Here is a 20,068-nt window from a genome sequence, read left to right as displayed (position 1 = left end):
GACCAACATTTTTTACTTCACTTGGTTAGAGCAACATTTTGAGCCAAACAGAACACAAGGTAGACTGACCTTCGATGACCTTGGGTAGGAAATGAGCAGCACCTTTGGTCTTCTTCACTCGGTTGCCCTTCATTACCTGGCCTTCACGGTTGATGCCAATGTACCATGAGCGACCTGACTGGCTCTGACGGTACAGCATGGACGAGTACGTCACATAGTAGTTCTCAAACACGCTCTCTTTAAACTTACACTCTGATGTAAAGTGCTCCTGAGAAATAAATAATAAAAACAAAAATCAATAGAGATTCTGATGTAAAGGTTATTATCCGGTCCTGACATGAGATGTGTTGCACCTGGTTTCTTCTCTTCCCATGAAAAGTGAGCAAAGTAAAATCTATCTGAACTCGAAACTTTCTATGAGTACAAGAAACAAAATGATAGCTAACCAAGCAAGTGAGCAGAACCTAGCATAGTCAGTGAATGCTAACCTAGTGAAAAAACTTTAACCTGTAGAAACAAAATCACACAAAATGAGCGAAACCAGAGAAAATAGCTATATTTATATAAGAGGTGAAATTAAAACCTTCAATGAAACAAATTTATTCATGTTGCCCTTTCTATATTTAGATAGTGATTTGTTAATCATCAAACATTTGTTTTACTGATGCGTCAAGTCTCAAATCAAGCAACAAAATCCACCATGATGCACACATCCGGCAATTAAAACCGTCCGTGTGGAAACATAGCAAAATGTTCACTTTGGTGTCCTGATTATTTACTTCATTTAAAACACCATAATTACTTTTAAACATTTTTAAGAATATTTTTATGAGCTGCCCTGCCATCTGAAAATGTACAGGCCTCTCTGTTTGATCAACTGAATCAATGCAAAGAAAGAGAAGTTTTTTGTGTGTGTGTTCTTTTTTCCATGCGATTAATAGACATGAACAAGTTCTTTGAAAAACATCTATGACCTTTGAAACATGTCTAGTCTTTATGCTCTATGTTTTACTAATAATGAAGATACATTTGCATAAAGCATCCATATTTGTCCATGCCCATGTTGATTAGAGTAGTAAAAACCTACGAAGTATATAAATTTAAGGTTCATTTAGAACAGATTAAAATGTGGGATAAAGTTGCGATTAATTACAAGTTAACTCATGACAATCATGCGTTTATTGTCTCATATTGTCTATTATCTCGTATAGTCTGTTTTGTTTTGTCTTGTTTAGTCTATGATAAATGTATAGTGTTATTTATGTCTGTAATTTTGAGAGTTACCAACAGCGGGAACCAAATTCTTTGTGTGTGTCAATCAGGCCAATAAACCTGATTCTGATGCGCGAATATATATATATACATATATATATATATATATATATATATATATATATATATATATATATATATATATATATATATATATATATACACAACAGTCTGGTTCTCGACTCAGTGGTTGGGAACTTCTAATTTAAATAGAGGAGAATGTTTGAGGATCCTTCTGACCTTCAATCTTCCTCTGTCTCACCATTTCTCTCTTTCCTTTGTCCACCCTCTCTGTCCCTCTCTTGCTTTCTCTCTCTCTCTCTCTCTCTCTCTCTCTCTCTCTCTTTCTATCTGGTATTTGATTACATCTCTAAGTGAATGTCCTCTGTGTGAATAAGCCTGAAACATGAGAAGCTCGTCTCTAAAACCGTCTGCAGATCAGCACCGAAATCAAAACACTGAACACTTTTGTTTTAAGGAATAAAACACGCGTGTGGCGCTGTCTTAACAGAATAATCAACATGATGGGGCGTCTCCACTGTTACCACCTCAAAGTTTTCCACAACAAAACTATTTTATTAAATCACACAACACAGCAATTCACCAACAAACTGCATGGCATTTTATACTTTTTATCTGTTTAGAGTTACCCTTCACGTTACTGTTCCTGTTGTCTCTTACATAACAGCAATTGTAAATGCTCATTCCATCGTTTCTCTCTCTCTCTCTCTCTCTCTCTCTCTCTCTCTCTCTCTCTCTCTCTCTCTCACACACTTAAAATTAATATAGCAAAAAGTGCAGATGTTGGGAAACCTGGCATTACAGCTGCAGCACTGACACAGAAGTGCATTAATGTTTAATACTAAAGGTACACATGCTTACAGCAGTGTTGCTGAATTTTACTTGTTTACAAAAAAGAGATTAAAAGAAGATAGAAAGAAAGGATAGAGGAAAAGTGAAAAGAAAATGATAAATACACTTAAAAAAGAAAAAGCAATGACAGACTTAAAATACTTTAAAAAAATCAAGGTTAAATTACATTAAACAAAAATAATGCACATACGATAAAAACATTCATAAAATGTTATGAAACAAAATCTATAATAAAATCTAACTTTTATAAAATATAAAATAAATATTTGTGAAAGGAAAACTGGAAGTGAACGTTTTTTAATATAGAAATGAACTATAAATAAAAAAGTTTATGTTATAAATGACCTATTTATTTCAATATTTAACTTAAAAGTTGTTAAGGTTTCTAATTAGATTAGAAATGTGTGTTTATATACTTGTTTAAAAAAATTAACGCCACTGTATTTGCTATAGAAGAAAATTCTAGACAGAAACTAATCCGGAGAAACTAATGCTGGCTTTATCCTTTTTTCACGTCTCTCTATGTATGTGTGTGTTTTTATGTGTGTGTTTGTGTGTGTGTGTGTGTGTGTGTGTGTGTGTGTGTGTGTGTGTGTGTGTGTGTTTTTTCTCTGACTCCTCTCCGTAGTGTGCGTCGGCTCATAATCACTCTGGCTCAGCGGTGTGTGTAAAGTGTGTCTGCTGATAAACTCCATTAACCTGATAAAACTGAAAAGCCAGGAGCTACAACGTCAGTGTCCGTCACGTCCCGCAATCAATAAACTCCTTTTCTTTTCTTTCCGTTCAGCGAGCATGAAATTGACAGACGGAGCCGTGAGGATCTAATCGTCCCGCAAATCTGTCCTCCTTCTCCTTCTCCTCCTCGTCTGATGAAGACGAAGACAAATGAATAACCTTCACAAAGTCAAACATTTTGCGATGAACCCACGCAACAGTGTTTATGATTCCTACAGTAGCACACTTGACCTAAAATAACCCCAAAGACCCACAAATTAATGTTCATTTCCTTACACAAGGAACAAAAGGCTTATGTTTTTTTTTTTTATACAAAATGATGTGGCATTTAATCCATTTAGAGTTACATTGATTGGAGGAGAATCAAGTTAGCCCAGGTTGTCACTTACACTAGAACAGCTATAAACACTAACCGTTAGTTACACCTTTACCTCAGACCATTACAAAGTGCTGACACTGGTGAATAGTTCCACTTACTGTATGAAACATTAACTATAAACAAAATCTCATCAACACATCCCAAGTAATCGACTATTTTTATAGCAATTGTAAGGTATCAGAATACGTGCATTACTCTATACCTGTTCTGCGGCCAAACATACTTGTATAAAACTGACTTAGACAAAGAGACCACACTTACGTCTTTAAAACTGACAAACTTAGACACAGAGGCCAGACCTACTTCTATAAAACTGACCAACTTGGGCACAGAGGCCACACCCTCCTTTTTTTTATCCACAAATTTAGATTCAAACACCACGCCTACATTTTAGACACAGAGGCCACACCTACATCTTGAAAATTGACAAACTTACACACAGAGGCCACACCTACTTTACCAAAAAAAAAACTCGCAAATGTAGACACAGAGGCCACACCCACTTCACAAAAAAAATCACAAATGTACACAGAGGCCACACCTACCTTTTGAAGCTGTCTTAAATGTAGAGGCCACACCTACTTCTTTAAAACTGACTCAGACACAGAGGCCACACCTACTTTTTTGAAGCTGACTTAGATGCAGAGGCCACACCTACTTCTTTAAAACTGACTTAGACACAGAGGCCACACCTACTTTTTAAAAACTGACTAAGACACAGAGGTCACACCTACTTCTTTAAAATCAACAAACTTAAACACAGAGGCCACACCTACGTTTTTTAAATCCACAAATTTAGACACAGAGGCCACACACACATATATAAAACAGGTTTTTATAAAACCTGTGCTACTATCAGAGCTGCTGTTATAGAGAATTTTTCAAGAACCAGAGACCAATTAAGATGCAGAATCCCTCAGTTCTGTGGTGTGAATGAGAAATAGAGCGGCGTCAGATGGGTTTCTGTTTAACAATGCTGTAATTATGAAAGTGTCTGATTCCAATCACACTAATTAGAACATTAGAGATCCTTCACTGATCTGTGTAATTCATCACACCTGCTGGATCCAAACAACAATGTCACTTATAGCCTGGAACATGCTGGAAATAGTTTTTAACTTTTTATTTATTATCTATGCATAATGATAAATATTTTCACCCTGTGTAGATTTCTGGCTTCTGATTGGTTGGTGAAGCATTAATTAATTATACATTTTCTACAGCAGATGTTTTTTGACTCGTTCCAATGATTGTTTCTGGAGTAATGGCTCACACGGCAGCAAGGTTTGTAAATGTGAGGTTTACTATGGTGTAACAGGAACTAACCCAATTCCCAAACAGGATTCTTCATAAATTCTTTCAAATCTCAGTCAATGCTTTCACAAGTGAAACATCATCCCTTTCCTTCTCTCTTTTATACCTATTCTCTTTCTCTCCTTTTAGTCTCACTCTCTCATGCTCAAACATGTGTTTGATCTCACACACACACACACGCACACTCACTCACTTTCTCTCCGTCTATTTGTCTTCCTCTCTTTTATTCTCTTCATCTTTTTTTTCTGTGACTGTATTTTTGTCTCTCTGTCAAGCACAAACACACACACATATACAGAGACACACATATACAAACACACACACATGCACAAAACAAGCTGAGCTTATTGAAATCTCTCTCTCTCTCTCTCTCTCTCTCTCTCTCTCTCTCTCTCTCTCTCTCGCTCTCTTTCTCTCTGACTCTTTTTATTCTCTATTTCATCTCTCTGCCAGGGCTGGAGTGATTGCATCTAAGCTCTCTGCATCATCCTGAATCTCAATACAATTCACCAAGCCGAAAAACGCTCTCTCTCACACGCACGCACGCACGCACACACACACACACACACACACACACACACACACACACACACACACACACACACACAAACAAACACACATATGATATAGATTTTTTGTTTGTTTTGAATTTTCAGATATTTTTTCAGAGATTGATTTTTTTTTTTTTACCTTTTTCTTTCTAACTTATATCAAAAAAGATGAAAGCAAAAATTATCCCTCCCATTCTCTCTCTACTCCCCTCACCATTTCTCTCTTTCCTTTGTCCACCCTCTCTGTCCCTCTCTTGCTTTCTCTCTCTCTCTCTCTCTCTCTCTCTCTCTCTCTCTCTCTCTCTCTCTCTCTCTCTGAGGGTATTTCCAGAGTGGTGATTATTAAGTGGGTCAGGATGAAGGGATGTAACACTATTTTTATCAAGAAACCATTTTCAGGAGTCTGCAGGTAGCAGCACCACACACACACACACACACACACACACACACACACACACACACACACACACACACACACACACACAATGGTAGGAGATTCCAGCAGCATTATCTCAAGCAACAAAAATTGGAAAGCCCTTTCACACACAAACACTCCTGTATACACAGCTGTATGCAAAAGTTAGTCCCCCGCCCCAATGCCAAATTACATATTACTGAAACAGAGCATCAGAAGCAAATTACATTTTCATCTTTGCTTAAATGCCGATTTTGGCTTAATTTATATTTAAACCAATATTTGTGGCATGTGCAAAATTTTAGGCACCTCAAAACTAAGTAACTTAGCAACTCTCTTTTGAACAACAGTGCAGTTTCACACACCCTTTTTGTAGTCAGCATGAAACATTTATTACTGTGTTTAGCAGTTGTCAAGTTGTACTTTTTCTCCAACTTGAGTGGCCTGATCACAAAAGGAAAGCCGACACACACAGCCATTCACATTCTGAATGTGACACTTTCAGTTGTGATCTGATTTATCGCTTGAGGAACAGTGTCATGGATGTTTGTTATGTCTGGATTCTGCTAGAGGTTGAGCGATATGGGTTTTTCTTTTATCTTTAAAAATCAGAGTTTTTTTGATGATTATTTTGCCCGATATGTTTGGCTGATTTATTTTTTTCAATCTTCATCTAATTAAATCTAACAGTTAATTAATAAGACATGTTACAGAAAATTGCTTAAATGAAACATTTATTTACCACTAAAAGCGACTCTAATCAGTGCATTTGTTAGCTGGTTTTGGTACCTGTGCCTACTCTACCTGTAGCCTAAACTACAGCTGGTTGAAGGCTCTATAACAAAATATTTCCAAAAAAGTTACACTTATTCTCTCTCCAAATGTTATTCTCATTCTATCTATAAAAGTAGCATAATATTTAAACAATTAAATATATAAGGCTGGATTAAGAAAAAAAGGATAAGAAGAACTCCGATTGGCTATTTAGATTAACGAATAAGCACAAGAAAATAAAAAATAAACTGACAAACTGTCATTCTTGCCACTTTTCCTTGCAGCTTAGCAGACATGATTAAAAAAGCTACACAAATCCAGTAGTATTGATCATGACAATTTTCGGTGTAAACACTACATGATTTAGATATTCACAGTTCTAGGTTTCTGGTTTCCCTGTTTGGATACCGAATACAGGCTACTGCCACCTACTGATGTTCTATAAAGCAAGGGTAGAACGTACACATATGTGTGTTTAATCAGATGTGCCTGCTTAATAATCGTCGGCCAATGTCGATTAATAAAAAAATGCTAAAAAATAAATAAATAATATAAATCGTCCTGATTAATCAACCCGCTGATCAATCAGTTGACCTCCAGTGTCTGTTGAGTCTTTTTTTCCCAAACAAATTAGAGATTGGATCGAAAAAGGCCTACAAATACAGCTGATTTGATTATTCCATTATCTTATATCATTAGCCTAGAGAACTGGTGGAGTACTTCAATCGTCAATGATTACACATTTTTTAACCAGGGCATTGGTTAAACCCTAAACTTAACCCTAGCTAATTAGATGGACCCTTGGTGGTGTCTGGATAACGTTTGTGTTAACAGTACATTTTTACATAGTTGCACGCTGGATCCCAAACCATCCAGATTGGATTGGATCACAGTGCACCTCAGACACCTGTATTTAGCACAGGCACAAACATCAAGATATACTTTTGGTGAATGTCTTGTTATATAGATATTGTGTATTTATATGTTATTTTTCATACATCTTTTGTAATAAGGCCCCAGGTGAGTTTTTTTCTTCTGATGACTCTTCAATGCAGATCCACAGTCAGTTTCTCAGGGGATTTGGATGCTCTAATGACAATACATAGGTTTTTTTTTTTTGCCTGAATTGTACAAAGAGTATATTTTTACACATGCCTTCTTGTAAATTTTTAATAGTTTGCTACAGATGTTGTATAAAACATCTTGAGCAGAACATACGTTTCAGCCCTGGGTGTATTTGCATACAATGGTGTATGTTGCTTTCAGCACCACGGAGAGTTTCCCTTCTGCTTTCAGTTCATTCCTCACAGTGTGGCTCTTTAGCATCATCATCATTGTCATCATCAACACCGTTGAACGGTTCTTGATCTCTATTAACAACAGCTTTACTCCACATATTCACCTTCAAACTTTAGACCACACCCCTTATCTCAGACATCCCGAGTGACATCACTAACACTAGACTTACGGAGGTGTAGAGGTAGCCCTCACTATTCATGCCCAGGTAGAGCCCCGTCCTTGCCCCCTGAATGGCCACAATCCTCAGACCCACAGGGATTAGGTTGAATTGAGCTGAAACACACACACACACACACACACACACACACACACACACACACACACACAAACACATACATATTTATTTAATTACTTTTATTGAATTCTTTTTTGTTTTGTTTCTCTTGACATTGGGTTACATGTTCATTTATTTGTTTGGTAGTTTCTTAAGCACACTTAAATCACACCTTTTCATTGTGAAAACACCTCGGCTCTCAGTAAAATTAACTTATTGACTTAAAAGACAAATACACACACCTTGATTATTTGTGTTAGTGGTGAGGTGTAAAACACTTGGCACGGTTCATTATGCACACACACACGCACACACACACTCACACCCACAAACACACACAGGAGGGGGATGAAAGGAGTTCCAGCTCTAAGTTCTAAAATTAATTATCACCCTAAACACACTGAAAAAAAGGACAAGATGAGACAGAGAGAAACACAGGCAACACACCGAGAGAAACACTGGCAGAAACACAGAGAAAGAAACACTGGCAGAGACAGAGAGAGCATGAGTGGAGACACAAAGACAAAATGTGGGCAGAGACATGGCGGGAGAAACACAGGCAGAGGCACAAAAAGAATCACTAAGACAATAAAACACAGGCAGAAAAACTGCAAAACACAGATGGGGCTACACAGAGAGAAACACAGAAGAAGACACAATAAGAGAAACTCAGATGGAGACACAGTGAGAGAAACTTAGGAGGGGACACAGTGATCGATACTCAGGCAGAGACACAATGAAACCCAGGAGGAGACACAGTGAAAGAAACTAAAGCAGAGAAACAATGAGAAATACTCAGGAGGAGACACCGTGAGAGAAACACAGGAGGAGACACAGATAGAGAAACACAGGAGGAGACAGTGAGAGAAACTCAGAAGGAGACACACTGAGAGATACTCAGGAGTAGACAGTCAGGGGAAACTCAGGAGGAGACACAGTAAAATAAACACAGGAGGAGACAGTGAGGGAAACTCAGGAGGAGACACAGTGAGAGATACTCAGGAGGAGAAACAGTGTGAGAAACACAGGAGGAGCCACAGTTAGAGAAACACTGGAGTAGAAAGTGAGAGCAACTCAGGAGGAGACACAGTTAGAGAAACTCAGGAGGAGACAGTGAGAGAAAAATACAGAAAGAGATACACAGTGAGAGATACTCAGGCAGAGACACAGTGAGAGAAACTCAGGAGAAGACAGTGAGAGAAAAAACACACAAGGGGACACAGTGGGAGAAACACAGAAGAAGGCACAGTAAGAGAAAAACACAGGTGGAGACACGGTGGGGAAACACAGGAGAAGACACAGTGAGAGAAAAACACAGGAGGAGACAAAGTGGAAGAAACACAGAAGGAGACACAGTGGGAGAAAAACAGGAGGAGACAGTGGGAGAAACACAGGAGGAGAATGAGGAAACACAAGTAAAGATGCACAGAGGGAAACACGGGTGGTAGGGGCATATTATTAAATGCGTCTGATTCTCTACACACACACACACACACACACACACACACACACACACACACACACACACACAGATATAAATACACACATACTTACAGAAGGAGCTGGTCTCATCTCTTGTGCCGTCCATAGTTCCATCTGGCTGCATCTGGAGGTAAAAGCCGTGCTGACTGTACAGGCGTGTGACGATCCCTTTTAGCTGTGGCTCTATGAAAAATGAACACACACCAACACACAGACACAATCAAAAGTTTTCTGAATGAAGCATGCCCTACTGGCTTTCACCTGTAACATTAAATGTGCGGTCAGTGATTTAAGCTTGAATTGACAGGCATTTAGGGAGTATGATTGACAGGTAAAAAGACATACCTTCCAACCCTGATTGGTTGGATATTCCGATCCATGACAAGTTTTATTTATTTGCAATGAGCAGCACTGTAGAGTACATTACCAATCATTACTCATTAAAAAAAATGACTGACCGGCCCTTTAACCCCACGCCAGTGTGGCTCATTAGCGGAGTGAGAAGAGAAGCCGATGTAGTGAGCTATAAAAGATGGATTAGCATTAGGAGAGTGTTTGTGACCGAAGAAACAGGAGGAGAACGGAGCTTGAAAATTTTATGAACAGAGTCCCATCATGATTGTTCCATGTTCATTTGAGATGGCAAAGAAGAAAAAATAGTGATGTGGCTATTTCTATTTTTTTTATAGGTTTTAAAATATACAGTATTTTTATCCATAAATATGTATTCAATTATTCCCAATAGTCTATTCTATTCATTCCATAGCCCTTTTCCTGGTTCCTGTGTGTATGTTAATGTTAGAGTTTCTATTTCTTGTTCTATTTGATATATTTCAGCTATAATCTGTTGCTTTCAGATTTCAAGTTGGCAACAGCGGAGCATACAATAATTTCAGCATTTTCAAGTCCTTTGATTGGATGGTTAGAAAATGCACTAATCAGAGTTCACAGCCTGCATCTGTAGCAAACTGCACAAGCACTCAAATATATTCATGTAGATATTATATCTGTTTTTATTTTATTCCACAATCGCTAAAATAGGAGAAGAAATTGATTTGGTCGTAGATATACTTACAAGGCCATTTTCAAGACAGACTTTTCAAGAAAAGCTGAACATTGTAAGGAAAGGTCAACCAAAACAGTTAAATACAGCTTTTTCAAGAACCATTTATACTTTTGTGTTTTCTTTCCCATAGAGTTTGCACAATAACATACAATTTGCCTTCATTTCAAATCCCCCTGGAAAACCATAATTCTGAGGGTTTTTTGTGGTCAGAGAAACCAAAAGGCACTACTACAAAAAGGCACTGAAACCCCAGGGTCAGTTTATGAGGTAAATATTGAAGCTTCTGCTAGATATGAAGTATGCAAGGAGTTCAGCTGTGGCTGCAGTGAAAGGAGACTTGCTGAAATTTGATGATTTGGATTCTTGCTTTAGTAATGGATTCATTCTCGCAGTATGGAAGGAAGCTTTTATTGCCATTTTAACCATAGCTGATGCAGTACACTGTGAAGTGAGACAACGTTTTTCCAGAACCATGGTGCTACATAAAACAACAATAAAACAATTGTGTTCAACCAAGTGCAAAATCAAGACCGTGTAAAACACAAAATAGCGCCAACCAGTATACCTACTGTATAATATGTTATACTGTATAATGTGGAAAAAATAGAACTATAAACAATAGTGTTCTGGTAAACAAACACAAAATGTTGTGCAAAACAGCAACAGCAATCAAGTAGGTATGCAAAAACAGCATGTAAACAGTTATATTTGTCTTATAAAGTTGTGTTTATGGTCTTTATGGTTTATTTAGTTATGGTGTCATAATGATGGTAATAAGAAGTGTATAGGATACCATTGAAGGCCGAGGTGTGAAATGCATGGCATGCCACTGATTAATACTGACCATCACGCTGAACACTGCTGAGTTCTGGATCCTGAAAGGCTAGATTGTGTTGATAAATTCTCTATAGCAACAGCTCTGACCATTTTATATTAATAGACTTGTTCTAATATGTTATTTTGTGCTATAGCAGAAGATCTTACACAGGGACAAGTACAACAGATATAGTGAGGTTTCCTATAAGGGGGAAGAAAGCAGGGCGTATATGTCTGAGTCTGTCAGTTGTGTAAACCAGGTGTGGCTTATGTCTGTTTGTCGGTTCTAAAGAAGGAAGTGTGGCCCATTTGTGAGTTCTTTAGAAGGAGGTGTGGCCTCTGTTTTTTGTATGTCAGTTCTGAGAAGGAAGAATATCTTTAGAGTGTTTCAGTTCTTAAGAAGGAGTTGTGGCTTTCATGTCTATATTTGAGTATTAAAGGAGGCGTGGCCTCTGTCTCTGTATGCTAGTTCTAAAGATACTCAAACTTTTTAATTTCTTTCTCCTTCTCTTTCTTTCTATTCTTTTCACTTCATTAGCACCCTGGAATCCCTCCTTACTCTGTGTGTGTGTGCGTGTGCGTTTGAGTGTGTGTGTGTGTGTGTGTGTGTGTGTGTGTGTGTGTGTGTGTGTGATAGCTCTTCTATCCTTATGTAGGAGCCATTAGGCCTCATGAATTACAGGCATTAATGAGAGTCATTATTCTCTCACACACCAGCGAGTGAAGCAAATTATTTGTATCGTTTGTGTTTATCAAGACTCATTTTCTACTTGGTGGAGGGGGGTAATGAGAGAGAGGGAGGGAGAGGGAGAGCGTGACTAGAGGGCTGCAGATAGTTGCAGGGGAAGAGAAAAATGAAATAAAAGATATCAGTAAGAGAATAACAGTAAGAACTGTACTTTTTTTTTCCATTTACACGTTTTACTTACACTGACACTCTAGACTCCTCCCATGCATGTTACATAAACGTCTCCTTATAAAAAAAAAAAAGTCACCTGATCACTAATAACATGCTGTCCCTGTGAATGAGCTGTTGCTATAGAAATGAGTGCATTTATATAAACTTGTATTACTGTTAGAGCTGCTCTTATAATAAATAAATCTACAACGGACAACCAATCAGAATAGAGAATCAGACATAACGGTGTTGTGAATATATCTGTCCCTCACTTCTTATGATTGCAGTTATTCTGCCAGTTTTGACATGTAAATTGAGTGTCTTCGATTTTTCACGTATCTGTTCCTTTAAAGCGCTGCAGTAACCTGAGTGTGACCTCACTGATAGATGGACACTCGGCCGAATCGATCCACATTCCATGCGTTAACCTTGACTGTGTCCTGCACTTTTGTCTCATTGCGTGTGTGTGTGTATGTGAAGCACTGCAGCTCCATTTCATCTTATCTGGATTAGAGAGCGGTGTAATTACGAGCTCTGCTCCAACGAGCAGCTCGAGGGCATTTCTCACGCCGCCGTCAGAGACGAGCCCAGAGACAGGGGGCTTCCCTCAGCGTGGATTTAATACTCACATACTGTCCCACCAATCCCCACTCACTGTCCGCTTCACTAATTTACTCTTGTTCTTTCACATTCTTTTTCTCTCTAAAATGTCATCCTGCTCAGATGCTGTAAAACCCATGCATCACATTATGGTAGATGTGAACACTCTGTCCTGGTGTTGTGATGGTGTTGTGATTGTTATGTGGACGAGTCAGAGGAAATGCTGACTTAAGATCCAAAGCCATATCAGTAATTATGTGGGGAATGTTTCCTGTGTTCAGAGTTGTGTTATGCACCTACCTAAGTGGATATTTACTTTAGTTCCATCACTGTGTGTAATCTATAAACATCCTGTTACGTTTACAGACTTTAAACACCTTTAAATGAAACACACACTTTTAAACACCTTTAAACACAAACGTACACCATTAACACCTCTAAACATTCACCCACCTTTAAACATGTGAAATCCATTTAAGACAAGCGCTTCTTCCTGTACACACTATGTAGGGAGCAGAAGTGATGCATTTCTGAAACATCAGCTGAAGGTGTAAACTGTACTGCCCTGCACTCTGAGTGTCATGTTTGTGTCAACTTTGTCTGTGTGTTTCCAGAGTTATAAACAGTGAAATGTTCAGTACTGGGAAGCAGAGTGGAAGCACTCGTGGTGAAGAACAGGAACAGGACAAAAAAAGGAATAGAAACAGGAACTGGAACGAGAACAAGAATGAAAATTTCAACAGGAACGGAAACAGGGCAGGGATGAGAACAGGAACAGGAAGGCAACAGGAACAGGAAAGGAAAAAAGAAGAGAAAAAGAACAGGGCAGGGACAGGAATAATAAAAGGAAGGTAAACCTTTAAAGGACAGAGACAGGACCGGTAAATTGAACAGGAATGGGACCAGGGCAGGAACGGGTACAGGAATGGAAATGGGAACGGTTTAGCCTCAGTACGTAAACATTACATGAAGCATTTGTCCTCTTTTCACTGTACATTTTGTAGTAGAAAATTAGCATTGGTATTTAGAATGAATACAAAAAAGCCCATTATGCTTTAGAGGAAAATATTGTTTGATGATGATGATTATGATGATGATGATGATGATGATGGCCTAAACAGTTCTAAAAATGAGTAGCCTGCTATGCATTAATCTTGCTCTCTTTTTGCTGTTTTATAAAGAAAGTGAGCGAATTGCATGTGTGTGTGTGTGTGTGTGTGTGTGTGTGTGTGTGTGTGTGTGTGTGTGTGTGTGAGAAAGAGAGATGATTAATGCCAAATGTACAGAGCAGTAAGCGTAAACCAACACCCCTGTGTGTGTATGTGTGTGTGTGTGTGTGTGTGTGTGTGTGTGTGTGTGTGTGTGTGTGTGTGTGTTTGGCCGCTTTATTTATTGTAATTTGTAGAGAAACTTCCTGCGAACACAAAGCTCTGGGACAACAGCCCACCCTGTAGCCTGGAACCGCCTTTGACGTCAACACACTCGCAATGCTTATAGATTAGAAATAGAAATGTGCCTACTTATACCCCCAACAACACACACACACACACACACACACACACACACACACACACACACACAAGATACGTCTTTCTGTATCTTCTCTCGTTAGAGGTCAAACTCAGTGTGTCCTTGTTGGCTTTAATCAAACCATCCGTGAATTCCATTTTAGCCGCTACGATCTCGAGGTCTCTGCCGTCACTCGTGATGTCTTTAAGGATGCGAGATGAAACGCTAAACGAGTGTTCCAGCACTGGATGAGGAATTAACCTTCAACTCTTATCTCCCTCTTTCTCTCTCTCATCCCTTTCTCTCTAAAATCTCTGACTGACTCCACAGTGTTTTCGTCTTTACGTTATGGTTTACATAAAAACCCTTTTCACCTTTAAACACACACTGTTTAGTAGCTGAGTTATGAGGAGTTTTTACATGCTTCACTAAAGGAGACTTTACAACAAATAGGTCCGGTAGAAGCAATTACTGGGGCTAAGAAATTATTTGTTATATTATATTTATAGCACGTTTAACAATTAACGATACCTCAAAGAAGTTTTTCAAAGATAAAGCAGTTATAAAATAATGTTTCTTAGAAATGTAAGTTTATCAATAATGAGTAAAGAAAAGGAAAATCTTCCTGAGATGACATGAGGATGAAACCTTGAAACCTAATGAAACTATTGCTGGTAGAAGAAATTTAGGGGGCCAAGAACCTCAAAAGAGTTTCCCAGAAAGTGTTAGAAGAGGAACCCCAAATTCTATTTTGATGAACGACCTTCAAGTGTTCTTTTCAAGAAATTTTCCACAGTTGATTATTTTTCTATAACATATACCCAAGTGTTTTATTGCTTTTATTCTTCTCTCAACATCATGCTTTGTATCTGTTTAAAGCTTATAGTTGTTCTCTCACTTGCCTCTTTTTCCTTCTTTAAAAAAAAAGTTGGTCGTTGTGTTATGGATAAACTGCACACCAAAATCTTTTTTTCACACTGGAGACTCCTTCCATTAAATTGACAATGTTTAGGGAACATGTCTGCTTTGGAACCTGTGGTGCATCAGGACAAATTCAATCTTTTATTATACACTCTGTCAATAATTTTGTGTTTTATTTATATCCTAATTAATATTTATCAACTGTAATAATTACAGGGTGTTGAATCATATATGGGGCACACAGACAATTTTCTTTCTTTCTTTCTTTCTTTCTTTCTTTCTTTCTTTCTTTCTTTCTTTCTTTCTTTCTTCCTTTAAAAGCGGTTTGATGAATGCGGGTCACTGAATCTCCTGTAATGACTCTTATACCCCTCGTAAAACATCCTGAATTACAGCATTGCAGGTGAACACTGCCAGTTTTAGCACATGCTGCTGTGTCTGTAGTACTGTATGTGTGTGTATCAGTGTGTGTGTGTGTTTGTTTGTGTGTGTTTTGCATATAAAGGAAGCTGTAAAGCTGCTGGATTTGTTCTGCGAGAGAGTGAACTATTTTGTCTTTGAGGAGCAGGTTTATAGTCACGACACGAATACAACAAACATTTTATCTGGTGTCTGAGTCCTATGTCACTAATAATGCTTTTTAAAATGTTTATTAAGAGGCTATTATTAATAATAATAATATTAATGAATAATAACAATTATAATAATAAAAATCCTGCATTCTGTGTGAGTTTGCAGTAAATTTGTTTGCTCTCTCTCTCTCTCTCTCTCTCTCTCTCTCTCTCTCTCTTTCCCTTGTCTGTCGCTCTAAATTCCAGTCAGCCCCTCTCTTTGTTACAAGTTTGTTCTCCCCCTCTCCCTCCCTCTCCATCTCTCTCTCACTCTTTGTCTGTCTGTCTGTCTGTAGTGAGAAAAGCGATATTAATCTCAAGTTTATTTCCTTTTTTTCCTATTTTCTCCTGTTCCTACTTTTTTTATTTACCTCTTTCTGTGTATTTCTTTTTCTGTAAATAAAGCCATGTGTTATAGTTTAAATATTGTGAGTAGTAGTGTGTTGTGAGTTTTGGTGAGCTCTACGGTGGAGATGAAACCCGAAATGAAACTGTAAATGAAGCAGCTGGTCCCAGTGTGGCTCCAGCACCTGGTAAGAATAATGCTACAGAAAAGACAAGTAGTAAAAGTGAAAATCCTGGAGCTGAGCCAACTCAGACCCAAATACAGGAAAAAACATTTATACCGAGCGATGAAACTGTGGTAAGAGACTGTGATAATGGGAATGATAATGTGGAACTGATGGTGGTGATGTTCAGCGTGAGGTTGAGGTCGGCAGAATCGACTGATTTACGTGATGAAACTGATGAGATGTGTCTTTGAGATGTCAGATATTACCTCAATTCAGGTAGATGAACAGTTATATACTGTAGAAGAAATTAATAACTTTCTAGAACTTTTGGTAAAACTGTTGAGGTTCAGAACTTTTTCCTGATGTTAATAGATTTCTTATTTTATCTAGTCATCTGTTTTTTCATGAACCGAACAAAAGGAATAGGTTTAGAGGAAAGAGGAAAGATGGCAGCAAAAAAAAAAGGTTTTCTGAAATTGTAATTTTTAAAAATGCAAGATGCTCCAAAGTCAGGGCATGTGTAACATTTGGAGAACAGAACACCCAGGAGTAAAGCAGTACACATGGGTCAAAGCATCTCACGACCACATTAATGCAGTTAAACTGGATCGGATTTACATCAGTGAAAATAACAGTAACAGAGATTTAAAAACTAATATTTTTACAAATGGTTTTATTGATCATCACATCTTCAACTGAGAAATATAGTTTAAAAGTCACAGCATTTAAGCTATTACTGCCATTTTATTCTCAAACTCTTATACAATGCTTCATTCTGTGAAAAATTCTGTATATTTTGTTCAACAGAAAAAGGAGTATGAACTACACAGCACACTCAAACAGCCTAAATCATCTATCAAAGCCCTTGAGTAGGAAATCACCAAAATTGAAGATGAGCTCATCAACAAGACTCTGGGGAAAAAAAATGCTCTGGAATCACTGTTCCTTGAACAATCAAAAGGGGCTTTTAACAAGGCTTGCTTCATCTCACTAAGAGAAATGGACACCTCCAGCTTCTTCTTCTTCAACTTAGCATGGTGGATAAAATGTGCGACCTTAGCTTTCATACATGGGTCAAGTATTGGTTGCATAAACCTGACGCTTCCGCTCTGGATCGCCCCCGACAGTATTTTTATGGTGAAAAAGCGAACTGACTTTTCCTGGGCCAGACAGCGCTGGATAAAAGCTGCTGCACCTTCCCTCCCTGTCCATGAGGAATAGAATCAGGACCTTCAGACTTCAAGCTGCACAGAGACTGTATTCAACACCTAGCTGGACTGAAACAGCTCGCACCCCACTGTGAAAAGTAAATGTTTTTGAATACGATGTGGAACCGTTTTCAACCAGACTGTGCAACACTGAATTCAGGGACTTTTCTCCTTTGTACAGAGTTGTTCTAACAGCCTGAAGCCTAGTTTTAAAAGTTTAGAGGGACTTTCTAAATACTGGACAATGGAGAGCGAATTACCTCTTTTTAACAATCCATTAATCGAAGCACAGATACTGGAACACAAGAGCGTGCAAACCATCATGTCAAGAGCAGGATGCTTGCAGATCTAGTGCCAGCTGAAGAAGCCGAGATGTGCAGCTTAAAAGGCATCAAGTCCACTAGGGTCATTAAGTGCATGATGGAGAGCATCCTCTCAGCACTACCCTCTGCCTTCAAGTGAAGCTTAGAGGAACACAGGACAGCTGAACAAGATGCAGGAAACCATAGCAACTTTTCTCAGTTACAGGTTTCAGCTGTGGTGGAAGCGGAGCCAGAGGAAAGCTTTCTTCTAAGCTTCAGGACCCTGCAACTGGAGGACTTTGAGAATGCCTCAGGGTGTTTTCACATATAGTTCGTTTTAAAAGAACCAAACCCAGTTCACTTAAAGTGAACCAGAAAGTGATCTAAGCAAATGTGACCTCAGTCCCTTTCGTGTTCACAATATAAAAGACTCAAAAGAGAACCCAGTTCTCTTTTTGGTCCTCTTTAGTATTGAAGTCCTCAGCTTCAATACCTTTATTTTTTTTTATCCAGCGCTGTCTGGCCCAGGAAAAGTCAGTTCGCTTTTTCACCATAAAAATACTGTCGGGGGCAATCCAGAGCGGAAGCGTCAGGTTTATGCAACCAATACTAAAGAGGTCCTCTTTAGATCTCAGACCCTTTCGTGTTCACACCTCAACCTCATAAGAACTCAGAACCCAGAATTCTGTGAAATTTTATCACGTGTGCTCATGTACTTCTGTCGTAGTTTTTTCACTTTTACGCGACATTGTAGTGCTGTCCTGTTGTAGCCCCTTTCCTTCAGTTTTTGAGAAAACAGAAGAAATACTTTTATGTTTTTAAGTGTTGAGAATAGTTGGTGTTAAATGCCATCCTCTTTCCAAATATCAATAAGTGCACAGCTTTCTTCATAAGACCACACGACTCGCGACCTGCCATGTCGAAAGGTTTTGTGTTTCAGCAGTGACGGAACGGCTGCAGGTATGGCAAGCCTCCAGGGACATTTGGAGAAACAAAAGCCCAGCTTCTGGGTCCTTTTAAGGGGTCTGAGATCACTTGGTTTGTTCACATATACACACTGAACCACTCCGAGAGCGTTTGGAGGGCTCAAACAAACTAGGTGTGAAAACACCCTCAAAGAAGGCCCTGTACATCAGCTGTGGGTTCAAGTGTCACACTGCAGTACGCTCAAAGATTGTAAAGAATCAAAGTCAAAATTCAGAAGTGTTTGGGCCAGACCCGTCCACCAAAGACTGCTGGAGATCCCTGTACAAACCTCCTATAGAGAAACTCATTACAGATCTCCAATGGGGGATTGTTTACTGGGAAGTGGCTACAAACAGACATGTGTCACACATCAACCCCGCTGTAGGAAAAGAATGTCCCTTCTGCAACGCAGAGCCTGTTTTTATACTGTTGTAGGCTGAGAGGGCTGTTCCTGGTCTTCAAAGAGATCGGTCAGAGACCTGGCCAAGGTTTTAAAGAAGAACTTTTTATCTTTGGGCCCAAATACCTAGGTTCAGACAGAAAATGTATCTGCCTTATCAACTTCCTTATAGGAGAATCAAAGCAGGCAATCTGGTTAACTGGGGGAAAAAAATAAAACAGAAAACAATCTTAATGGCTTTGTTAATGCCTGGGCACTGAATGAACTTCTGTGCACACTGGACCAGGATCACCAACTGCTTTTAAATGTCTGACCTTTTAACATATGGTGCTTTTTCAATACCAATATTATTAATTGTTGTGTGAAAAATATATTTGTTTTATTTTATAAGTATTTTTTCACTCATTTTACCTATCTATTTTCCTATTTATTTATTTACATATTTAGGTAATTTAAAAGTCTCTCTCTCTCTCTCTCTCTCTCTCTCTCTCTCTCTCTCTCTCTCTCTCTCTCTCTCTCTCTCTCTCTCTCTCTCTCTCTCTGTCTGTCTCTCTAACTCTCAGTCAGTCCCTCTGTCTATGGTTCAAGTTTGTTCTACCTCTCTCCCTTTCTATCCCTTTTTCTCACTCGCTCTCTGTCTGTCTCTCTGTCTGTCAGTCCCTCTGACAATCTTTCAAGTTTGTCATCTCTCCCTTCCACTCTATCTCTCTTTCTCTCTCTCACTTTATCTATGCTCTATCTGTCACTCTCTCATTTTCTCTCTGTCTGCCTTTCTTTCAAATTTGTACCCTCCTATTTAAATACGTTTTATTGGCACGACTGGTAAAAACAACAGAAAAACTAATAATTAATTTATTAATTAATAATAAAGTATTAATAAAGAAAGTTTAT

General features: G+C 38.5%; 1 protein-coding gene across 2 annotated transcripts in view; it reads right to left on the bottom strand.

Annotated features, from left to right (window-relative positions):
- Window positions 1-20,068, bottom strand: part of fgf11b (fibroblast growth factor 11b) — a 29,458-nt gene that overhangs the window by 5,706 nt on the left and 3,684 nt on the right. For both annotated transcript variants that reach the window (XM_046862039.1, XM_046862040.1), the window contains exons 2-4: window positions 9,441-9,551; window positions 7,782-7,885; window positions 70-268 (exon numbers count right to left, since the gene is read on the bottom strand). In XM_046862039.1, the coding sequence (XP_046717995.1) occupies window positions 70-268; window positions 7,782-7,885; window positions 9,441-9,551 (414 nt within the window). The remainder of the gene's footprint in view (window positions 1-69; window positions 269-7,781; window positions 7,886-9,440; window positions 9,552-20,068) is intronic.

Source organism: Silurus meridionalis, chromosome 11 (assembly GCF_014805685.1).
Source record: "Silurus meridionalis isolate SWU-2019-XX chromosome 11, ASM1480568v1, whole genome shotgun sequence".
NCBI classification, from domain to species: domain Eukaryota; kingdom Metazoa; phylum Chordata; class Actinopteri; order Siluriformes; family Siluridae; genus Silurus; species Silurus meridionalis.
The sequence above is the reverse complement of the archived record's forward strand: the minus strand, read 5'-3'. Positions and strand labels throughout refer to the sequence as shown.